Genomic DNA, 11490 nt, shown 5'->3' with positions numbered 1-11490 from the left:
TTGGTAGAATCGACACTAGTGAATTGGACTTACTCTTTTATCTAATTTCAGTCTTCATGAGTTTGTAGGGGAATTCTTAAATATGAAAGCTTCAGTTCTTAAATATGAAAACTTCAGTTCTATGGCAAGGAAAAGGACCCAAATCATGTTTATTTTTTAAAACTTGTTGACTATTTAAATGTAACTCATGTTTTATCATACTTTGAAATACTGAGATTCAAATAGTACCGTAGTGGAGTATTAGAATCATTGAGGCTGAAAAAGGCACGAGTCAGCAGAAGTCCCAGTCACCTTGTGTTTCTTTACATCCAGCGACAGAAGCTCCGTGAGATCATCCTCCAGCAGCAGCAGCAGAAGAAGATGGCTGGTCGGCAGGAGAAGGGGACCCAGGACCCAGGAGCAGTGCCCCACCCGGGGCCCCTGCCACACTGGCAGCCAGAGAGCGTCGGCCAGGCGTTTGCCCGGCCTCCACCCCCCTACCCTGGGAGCATCAGGTCTCCCATGGTCCCTCCTATGGGACCTCGATACACCGTTTTCCCGAAGGAGGCCCGTGGAGTCTATCCTGATGTCAGCGGCATGGGGATGAGGCCGCATGGATTCAGGTGAGGCTTTCCGTTTCACGCCAGAGTAAACTGCCAGCAGAAGGGGATGCCGATTGAAAGGACTTCTCCTTGCCCTTTTTGACTGAAGTGTGGTTAATGGGCAGTGCTGCGTGGTTTTAGGCGTGCCGCAGCGTGATTCGGCGTTTTGTATATTCGTGTGTTCTTTGACATGACTCTTCATCAAGACCTCATTGCTCAGTTTTACTTCTTGATTCCTTTGAGATAAAATCAATGTTATTTTCCACTAATGAGAGGTCATAGATTTTTTCTAAACCTCTAAGTACCCTATAGACTAAAAACATTCCCTTTGTTATTAAATATTGACTGTACTAGCATTATGTTACAGCCACAAGGATATTGTTTATCATACTAATCAAATCTCTAATATGTTACTGCCATATTCAGTCCAGTATGTGATGTGAATTATTTTCTTCTTAGACTTTTAATTTACACTGTAAATATTCATGGAAATTTCCAAATCGAAAGGATGATTTCCTGTAGGAACTTCTCATGAATGAAATAGGGTTGTAAAATTGGTGGTTTTCTCTTTTGAAATGGCTAGTAGAATGGTCAAAGCCAAATGTGGGCCTGAGTTGTAATGAGGAGGCATTTCTTTAACACATGCTCTTCATTTTATCAGGTATATTTTTTAGTCTAATACTTACCTTCATTTTAAAGTCTTCCCCTTGTTTTTCTTTTTTCTTTCTCCTTACTTTATGCCTGTTTCTCTGTTTGTATTTATTTGTACGTGTTAAGTGGCTTCAGTCCCCATGGACTGTAGCCCGCTAGGCTCCTCTGCCCATGAGGTTCTCCAGGCAAGAACACTGGAGTAGGTTGCCATGCCTTCCTCCAGAGGATATTCCCAACCCAGGGTTGGAACCAGTGTCTCTTTATTAAGTCTTCTGCATTGACAAGCATATTCTTTGCCACTAACACCACCTGGAAAACCCATATTTGTTAGTAACTTGCCTTTCCTTCTTTCTAGGATGAGGTACAATATAAATAAAAGTTTTTCTGTTATTCATTCATTTACTGAGCCTTTACAAATAATGTCTATCATTCTTGTCTTACTACCCCTGGTTCTCATTCTTTGAGCAAACAGGTTAATCTGTCCAGTTATCATGCCTTTGTTTTCTTATATGCAGAGACCTGAAGTCTCTGGTAAAATTCATTAGACCTCCCATTCAAGCGTCCCCCTAAGTCAGCTTCCTCCATATCATAGCTGCCTTTGCAACTCCAGTAGTAATGCTGATTTGTAAACAACCGATTCCATCTGCTTGTTTGTTTTCCTTTGTCTTCGTTTACGGTGTCTGTAGGATGTCATCAGAGCTCAGGTATGGTATTTACTGTCAAGTATTTGGCAAAAGTTTATGTTCATATAGATTCTTTATAAATACTTTCTAATGGTGATAATTTTGTTTTTACTAAGTCATTATTACATTTGGGAACATTTTGTGCACTTATTTGGTCATGTCTGACTCTTTGTGACCTCATGGACTGCAGCCCACCAGGCTCCTCTGTCCATGGGATTTTCCTGGCAAAAGTACTAAAGTACAAAAGTGCTGAAGGAACTGGGTTGCCATTTCCTTCTCCAGAGGATCTTCCCAAGCCAGGGATCGAACCCGGGTCTCCCACATTGCAAACTGGTTCTTTACCATCTGAGCCACCAGGGTAGTCCTATCAGTATTTAATCTAAAATGCTTCCTTTTTGTCAACCTGACTCTGAATTCAGTACAATACTTTATGTTAACTCTCTGTGTTGTTTGTTTCTTCTTTTAGGTTTGGATTTCCAGGAGGTGGTCATGGCACCTTGTCAGGTCAGGAACGCTTCCTTGTACCTCCTCAACAAATGCAAGGATCTGGAGTTCCTCCACAGCTCAGAAGGTCTCTATCTGTAGATATGCCCAGGCCTTTAAATAGCGCACCAATGAATAATCCCGGTGGCCTTCCTGCACACTTTCCAGCACAGGGCCTGCCAGTTCAGCAGCATAACATACTGGGCCAGGCCTTCATTGAGCTGAGGCACCGGGCCCCGGATGGGAGGCCCCGGCTGCCCTTCCCTGCTGCTCCTGGCAGCCTCACTGAGGCGCCCCCCCACCCCCGCCATGGGAGCTTCATTCCCCGGCCGGACTTCCCAGGCCCCGCGAGACGCCCCTCCCAAGGTCTCCCTCATCAGCTGCCCACGCACCCAAGTTTGGAGCCAGTGCCACCATCTCCACAAGAGCAGGGCCATGCAGTCCACCCGTCTGCTGTGGTCATGAGGTCTCTGAGTCACCCCTTGGCTGAGTTCTCAGAGGCCCCTTTGTCAGCCCCTGTGCCAGCTGAAATGACATCTGAAAATCTGCAGATGACCACCCAGGCTTCTGATGGTCTCCAAGAAAAGCTTGATTCTGACGACCCATCTGTCAAAGAACTCGATGTGAAAGACCTCGAAGGGGTCGAAGTCAAAGACTTAGATGACGAGGATCTTGAAAATTTAAACCTGGATACAGAGGACGGCAAGGGGGACGAATTGGATACTCTGGGGAATTTGGAAGCCAATGACCCCAACCTGGATGACCTTTTACGGTCAGGAGAGTTCGATATCATTGCCTATACAGACCCGGAACTTGACCTGGGAGACAAGAAAAGCATGTTCAATGAGGAACTGGACCTCAGTGTCCCAATTGACGACAAGTTAGATAATCAATGTGTATCTGTTGAACCCGAAAAAAAGGAGCAAGACAACAAAAGTGTGGTTCCTTCTGATAAGTCTTCTCCTTGGAAAAAATCCACTGTCAGCAGCGAGATAAAAACAGAAGTACTGTCCCCAAATTCTAAAGGGGAAGCCAAATGTGAAAGTGAGAAAAGTGAGGAGGGTAAAGATACAGTTGACCCCCCTTGCCCGCCGGCCTCTGCCCCTCTGGACAGCACTGATGGGGACAAGGCTCCTGTGCAGCCCTGCGATGCAGACCTTCTGGAGAAGAGGGCTACCCAAGAGACGCCTCTCTCCAACCCCGGTGTGGCTCGTGGGGCCCCTCAGCTGCCTGCTGAGGATGCCGTCACCCCATGCGGCGTCCCTGGGCCAACTCCAGTTCTCTCAAGTTTACTTGCTAACGAAAAACCTGATACTGCAGACATGAGGCCGCTGACATCTCCAGCACCAACTTTGCCGGCCTCCCCGTCCGGCCATGTGTCAAGTTTGCCTCCCCCTCTGATGACATCGCCTGGTCATGTTTTGGATAATGCCATTAATTCTAACGTGGCAGTAGTCCCTCGACTAAACCATGCTTTCCCTCAGGGTGTGCAGGTAAACCCAGGCTTCATTCAGGGTCAGCCGCCAGTAAACCACAGCTTTGGGACAGGCAAACCTGCCAGTCAGCCTGTGCCCCTGACGAGTCAGCCTGGGACCAGTGGCATGTCTGGAGCCCAGCAGCTAATGATCCCTCAGACGTTAGCCCCGCAGAGCAGAGAGAGGCCCCTTCTTCTGGAGGAGCAGCCGCTACTTCTGCAGGATCTTTTGGATCAAGAGAGACAAGAACAGCAGCAGCAGAGACAGATGCAAGCCATGATCCGTCAGCGGTCTGAGCCATTCTTCCCTAATATTGGTAGGAGTTCCTCCGAGTTTCAGAAATAATTACCATGGGCTTTGGGTGGAATGCGGTATGCTTACAAGCTTTTTTCTGTATTAAAATTACATGTGGACTAGAGTACTGAGGGTTGTATTTCTGTTCCTTCTTCAGCTTTGAGATGAAACTAAGAGTTTTAAGGTTCCTCCCCGGTAAATCAAGAAATTAAACTCTTGGAGTTTCAGATGTTCTCAATTCTATTTTTTATGGGATGACTTAATAGAAATCTTTTTTGGTTCCTTCCTTCTAACCATTATTGCCAGGTATTTTCAGTCATTGAAAGGTGAATTTAAAGAAATTATGCTAGGAGTAAACTTCTCACTTATACAATGAATGCTTGGCAGTTCTTTTAGTCATATAAAGCTCTTTAACTTATTTCAGTAACTTACTAATTTGCGGGAACATCCCCCCCCCAAAAAAAACAGCAATGCTCTAAAAATGCCTGAGTGCCTCTAAGAGAAAGAACTAGCGATCAAAGGACACGTGTCCAAGGAATCCTTTCTTTTCTTTTGAATGCTTCTTTTTCTAAACAATAAAATCGAACCTTCTGTCCTACATTCATTACCAATTCCATCATTTTAGCCCATTTCTATATGCAAAGAGGCCTTTTCCCTTAACCTATCCTTATTGTAAGAACTTGATACATTTTTCTCTTGAGTAATAACCAGTTTAGCAGTATTCCTTAGTATTTGTAATAAGTGCAGATCCTCATCGTGGTGGAACATTCTCCTGAGCCTTGTGAGAGTTTAGGTGAATGGAATTGCATCACTTTAGGTTACTGCTATAATTTCCCTTATGCCAGTATTTGACAAATATCTTGTTTAGATTCTTGCAGGACTAAGTTATTAAATGTGTTGATCACTTAGATGGGAGTAAATTCAGGATGAGGTTCTCATAATTTTTTACCTAGTATAGAGACCTGTAATAGTGATTATTAAATAACAAGGAATAAGAGTCTAAGTTATGTAATGTTTCTGACAGTTACCTTACTTCTTAGTGTCACTTGAACAAAGTACTGTGAAATAAGTAACTTTAAAATATGTTTCTTCTTTAGATTTTGATGCAATTACAGATCCTATAATGAAAGCCAAAATGGTGGCCCTTAAGGGCATAAATAAAGTAATGGCACAAAACAATATGGGCATGCCACCAATGGTTATGAACAGGTAGGTAAAGATGTTTCTCATTGTTACTGTGCGTCAAAAGTGCATGAAATTATTACCAGTTACTAGAAGGAGCATATAGTGACTCAAAACTTGTATTCTAGGAATGAACAGTAATTATTCCAGTTGGTTGTGATGTCAGCTGAATATGATCAAAAGCAAAATGCTGTACGAATGTAGAGATTGAATTTTCATTCGTTTCAGGGTAAACATAATAAAGCATCATAGAATGGTTTGCAAGGTTGACTTGACTAAGCAGGAAATTCAACATATTTAAGTACATGCTTGTTTAAATACTTTGGAGTAGGTAGTGCTGACCAAAAACTGCTTGGGACATGCTTCATCCTCAGTAGGCAAGGGTGAGCAGGAAAACAGACGTTAAACTGTTCTGCGCTGAGAACAGAAGATAGTGTGTTAGTCTGAAGGTTTTTTATTCCATCAGAGGACATATGAGAGTTAGCACTTTGAAACTTTATAAGCCTTTTCACTATTAATAGGAAAAAATGTGAAAATTATACATTAGAGAAGATTATGAGTTACTCGACTCTCTGAATTTCTGAAATTATTTACACCCCCCCAAGGGGGTGTTAAATAGCAACAGGCAAGTGTTTCTTAAGTTCTGATTGCGGACCATCTTCAGAATTTATGTGGTAGCTTTTTAAAAAAATGTAGGTTCCTTCCCTCAACTGCAGACATACTGAATCAGAGGATCTGGAGATAGTGCTTGTAGTTTTAGCACGCGCCATGGGTGATTCTTTTGTATATTGCTGTTTGAGAACCTCTGTCCATAGAGTAGGCATAGAGCCTCAATTTAGCCTAATTGCTTGTTGAGTGTGGATGATCGTGGAATTGAATATGAAGTCTACATGAATTTAAACACAGTTCTTCAAAGGTGCTTTGTTGGATACTTTGGAAATGGTTGAGAAGCATTGTTGAGATCAAAGAAGAGACTGTAATGACTTGCATGCATAGCGTGTGTGAACACTTTCTCTGTCATGAGGGTTCTTAACTTTTTTATGTCGTGGACTTTTTTGACATTCCAGTAAAGCCTTTGAACTCCTCAGAATATTTTAATGCCAAACCAAAAACATAATATTACAGAGGAGAACAATTATATTTGAAATACAGCTATTAAATGTGAAAGTTACAGTATATGTGCTTCTCTAATACATGAATAAATTTGGCAATAGGTCTAATAACTACCATAACTTCAAAAGAATGATGTGATGAACCTAAATGACTGATTGGGTTTGTGCAACAACTTTTGCCATGAAAATAACAAGTTCTGTTTGTGAAAAGTCACAGTACTGCTGATAATACTGTAGTTTACTACCTGTAGTCAAAATAGAAGGAAATTTAATTCTGGACTTACTTTAAAATACAGACCTGAGATTTGAAACCCTTGCTCCTTCAGCATCAGGTCTCCACCACTTAGATACACTGATGTGTTAGTCACCTGGCGAGTTGTTAGTGCTTCTGTTGAGATCTTTGAAGAGGCAGAGATGATGGTCCCTCCTCCACATGGTGGCATAAGCTGACCGAGGGTGATGGACAGTGAGTGCTCTGTGGATTGAGAGACCATTCCACCCCAGGCTGTAGTGGGGCCAGGGGGCAACAGATGAATCAAAAAGCTGAGTAAAAAAATTAAAAAGCATGTGTTCCAAATTCTGCTTAGACATTAATTATAATGTTAGGCATAATTATCTACTTAGACATTAATTATAATGTTCGATAAATAATTTGGAAGATATACGTTGAAGCATTTGGTAACTCTACATGCAGTGTTTTCATTCAAAGCAGTACTGTTTCTGAAGTTTTTTAACTAGAATAAGTAACACTTTGCCAGATAGTTTTAACCATCTAGACTTTTTCTTGGTCTGACCAGTTTTTGATTTGCTCTAACTTTTAGGCTTAAAGATATATGAAGCTTCTTAATAATTGAGATACATCTTTTGTTTTAAATAAAGATCAGAATAAACAGCTTGATTACATAAATTCTAAGAAAACTATGCCTTCATTATTTTCTAAAAGATTTGAATTAATTTTAATGTATAATGAGGCACATAATAGAGTGGACCCTCTGAGACAACCTCATGGGCAATGCAACCACACTAGTCCCTGTGGGGAAAATTAATCTCTCTGGATCTTCCCTTTCCTCATAAGTAAAACGAGTAGGAAGAATTTGCACTCCACAGAATCGTGTAGTAGGTTGGGGCACAAAAATACAGGGCCTGAGTAAGTGTTTTTGACAAGAGACGCATTGCCATTACTCCTCCTTCCCTGGAAGAGAAAATGGTTAAGTACGTAAAGATGATGTTAGTTCCAAATATTTCCTTGATGCTCAGTTATTCTTTCTACAGGTTCCCCTTCATGGGCCAGGCAGTGACCGGGACACAGAGTGGAGACGGCCAGACCCTCCTGCCACAGGCCGTTGCTCAGGTATTGCCGCCTGTCACTCGTCACTCGAACTCCAGTGCCGTTCCCTGTGTGTCTCCAGTCTTCACAGAGAGGCCACTTGTAGGAAACAGGACAAGTTCTAGCACACTGCCACACTGTTACCGGCTCAGCAGAAATAAGATATTTTACTGTTTTTTTAAGGGCAAGACAAGGTCAAAACGTTGGCAGTTTCTGAGAAGGATCTGTATGTGTAAGGGTAGGTCACTTGGAGGGAAGCCAGGTGCTTAGGGTCTTTAGGGTTTGGTTTCATTTAGTTTTTAACTCCACGGAGACGTTTTCACGTCCAGCATTTTAGAATTCACTCATTACATTTAAACGTCAAACTGCTACAAATTGCAGAAAACAATGATTATAGTCATTTTATTTAGATACAATCACATGCTGCAATTTATTCCTTATTATTTTTTGAAGTACTTAACATTCACAATAATCAGCTTTAAGTGTAAATATTTAGTGTCAAGTGATGTCCAGGAAAGTTAGAAGCATACTTTATATTGTGTTTTCAGTTTTTCTTTTCACAAAGTTCTGCCTAGGGAAAAAAAAAAAAAAGGCTACCTTCTTTCTACATGTCTTTTGGGCACTTTCTTTTTGCCCTGCTTTAGATTTATTATGCTGATAATTATATTTTCATTTAAAAAGAGCCATCTGACACTGTTGAAGAAACATAGGCTTCATAGCTGAGTTTAATCTGATTTCCACTCTGAGTTTATTAGGATTTGGGGGCAAACTTTTTAGCCTCCGTTTTCTGATCTGTTGACTGTTACACCACCTGCTTTGCAGGATTTTATGGTTTACATTTAGTGCATTCTGGGTGCTGATATTTGTCGTCGTTTGTCTACAGCTCATGTCTAACAGAATTTGTGAGAACTCAGTAAATGCTTTTTCAAAGTTAATTTTGTATTTATCAGATTGTTACCGGGGAATTGTGAGATGATAACTATTTATTCAATCTCCCTGGGAAAAATGACATTCAACTAGAAAATGAGAGTAATATTTAATGCATATTTGTTTTATTATTTGTGCCTGTTAGAGATACTGGTTCTCTTTATAAATAACTTTGTGAAGTGGAATTTAGTAAATCTGGAACCCATGTTTCTATGTCTTAGTTGCTGAAGAAACCAGGCAGATTTGATCACAAAGTAGGGTTTTATGTGACTCTGTAGCTAAGTACTATTTGATTTGCCCTACTATCATATTTTTGATGAATAACCTCTTAGTTAAAAAATAATTGTTTTTCAATTGAGACCTAGCAAATATAACAGTTCAGAGGTAGTTTAAAATTTTCAAAAAGTAGGTTGTCACCACAAAATTCATTCTACTTTTTATCGAAATGAAAGCTGCAAAGATGTCATAAGAAATTAAAGTTTTTTCCCTTCCACTTCTTTTTCCTTTTTTTAAGTTTTTGTCCCCCTTTAACTGAAATGTGGAATAAACCTATTTGTAAATTTTACTTATTTTAGGATGGCAGTATAACACATCAGATTTCTAGGCCTAATCCTCCAAATTTTGGTCCAGGCTTTGTCAGTAAGTATAAATCTAATCAGTTACGTGTTCTCTGGGGATTGCTGGTTTGCACTATATCTGTGTTCTTCTAAAATCTTGGAGTTAGTGTAGGTGTGTTATTTGAAATCAAAGTGCCCTCAATCTTTTATTAAACATCACTGCTGCCCTGTTAGGGTCCTCTTCCTCAAGGCATGTCTTTCATTGCTTTGCTTTTCTTTTTTCTGTGCATGAATACTTATGGTTAGAGATGAGTATTTTAATAGAGAAAAATCATCTCCCCTGTTCTCTTCAGTGTTGCTATTTTTGTATATAGACTGGGCACTTTACAATCTGTGGCATAAAACCACTTCTTTTCTAATGACTGTCTGTGTCAGTGGCAAGGACACCAAATGGGAACAGCAAAGGGCGTGTGCTTAAAGAGGAGCCGGGTTTAGCAGCATGGTGTGAAGCCAGGGATGCAGGGTGCTGCCACACCCTCCTAGTTGCCTTCAGGGGTCCCACGGTGCTTCAGGATAGCGTTTAAAGTTCTCCCCAGACTGAACCTTTCTGAACTCTCCAGACTGTCTAGCTAACTTTTTTTTCACCGTTATTTTTCATTTTGCTCACCTCTGCTCTCCTGGTTCCAGAAACCAGAAAGGCTTTCCTTGCGGTAGGTCTCATTCTACCAGAAGCAGAACTTCTGAAATCTTGTGAAAAAGCCTGTTCTAGAACAATGCCCTGCAAATTTAGTAGACGAGATTCAAGTTCATACACGGACGGAACTTCTGGGTTTAACAACAAACCCAAAGTCCAACCTTTTGAAATTCCCCTGTCATTAATGATTATAATTTGAATACATATTTGCCTTAAAAACAAGTGAACTACTGTAACCAACTGGCTTTTTCTGGCTTTATTGTGCCCATTGACTTTGGGTGGATTCTTAATGTATGATGATATTCTGTTAAATCATTGATGTAATTTTTCAGCTAATGTCCTTCTTGGAATTGTATTTATTCATTTCTTTGTCTTAAAGTGAGTCAAAATGGTATATTCTGAATTTCACAACATAAGATGACTTTTTTTTTTCCTTAACTTGGCATCAGTGAAGTAAAGTGCCCTCAAAGAATAAAGTAGGAATATTGCTACAAGATGAAGAGATACAACTGTTTGGGGAGATATTAATGACAGTCATACAAGTGGAAAAGATTTTACTCGGTTAATGGCTTATTTATAGAAATATAAATGACAAAATTCTTAAAAATCATCAGTTTTTTTAACTTACAGATTTCCTTTATAAAACAGACTTCATATTGGTCATTTCTAAAACATTCTAGGTTCTTTCCCTGTTAATTCAGGAGATGTTTTCACTGTTTAGAAATAGAGGAAACCTTATCAACGTAGGAAAATTAGCGTGGGAAACGACACCTGACCCATGCCCTGGACCTTGGCAGGCTGTGTCTCACTTCGTCTCTTCAAAATCTGTAAAGCTGAGTTAATCAAATACAAATGAGTTTATTTTAGTAAACAGTGGCTTTTGGGTCAGAGATTTCAATAATGTGGTAGATGAAAAGTATCCTATCAGATAAGTCATCTGCTTCTCAGAGGTTGGGTTTATAGTATTTATGAGGTTAGCCTGTGTCCTAAGAATATACATTCTTTAGTTTTCTTAAATATTTTTCTAAAATCTTCTACTCTGTAGGTGCATTATGGTCTAAAATTTAGTATTACGTTTTCAAAATACCTATGACAAGGTCATGATGAAACTGTTTCCTTACAAAATGGATTTGTGTATCTTGTATTGAACTCTTTAGAAAATTAACACAGATGAATTTTAATTTTTTTCCTCAGATGATTCACAACGTAAACAGTACGAAGAATGGCTTCAAGAGACCCAACAGCTTCTTCAGATGCAGCAGAAATATCTTGAAGAACAAATTGGCGCACACAGGAAATCCAAGAAGGCCCTTTCAGCTAAGCAGCGTACCGCCAAAAAGGCTGGGCGAGAGTTCCCGGAGGAGGACGCCGAGCAGCTCAAGCATGTCACCGAGCAGCAGAGCATGGTTCAGAAGCAGCTGGAGCAGGTAACACATAGCTTGGCCAGACAGTCTGCTCTTGATTAATGATGAATGAATTTGGTTGGTGGTACGGCACACAGAAGTGTGCTGTTGGAAATGACAG

The 11490-nt window shown here is 40.5% G+C and overlaps 1 protein-coding gene across 19 annotated transcripts in view; it reads left to right on the top strand.

The window, feature by feature from the left end:
- The window catches only part of KMT2C (lysine methyltransferase 2C), a 255413-nt gene that overhangs the window by 214532 nt on the left and 29391 nt on the right, over positions 1-11490 (top strand). For all 19 annotated transcript variants that reach the window (XR_010663715.1, XM_065939515.1, XM_065939504.1 and 16 more), the window contains 6 exons: positions 313-602; positions 2382-4189; positions 5265-5376; positions 7734-7812; positions 9291-9354; positions 11161-11393. Coding sequence is in view for 18 of the 19 variants with exons in the window: in XM_065939515.1 (XP_065795587.1) it covers positions 313-602; positions 2382-4189; positions 5265-5376; positions 7734-7812; positions 9291-9354; positions 11161-11393 (2586 nt within the window). In the remaining variant the exon portion in view is untranslated. The remainder of the gene's footprint in view (positions 1-312; positions 603-2381; positions 4190-5264; positions 5377-7733; positions 7813-9290; positions 9355-11160; positions 11394-11490) is intronic.

Source organism: Muntiacus reevesi, chromosome 6 (assembly GCF_963930625.1).
Source record: "Muntiacus reevesi chromosome 6, mMunRee1.1, whole genome shotgun sequence".
In the NCBI taxonomy this organism is placed as follows: Eukaryota; Metazoa; Chordata; class Mammalia; order Artiodactyla; family Cervidae; genus Muntiacus; species Muntiacus reevesi.
Note: the sequence above shows the minus strand (reverse complement) of the source record. Positions and strands in the feature narration are given on the sequence as shown.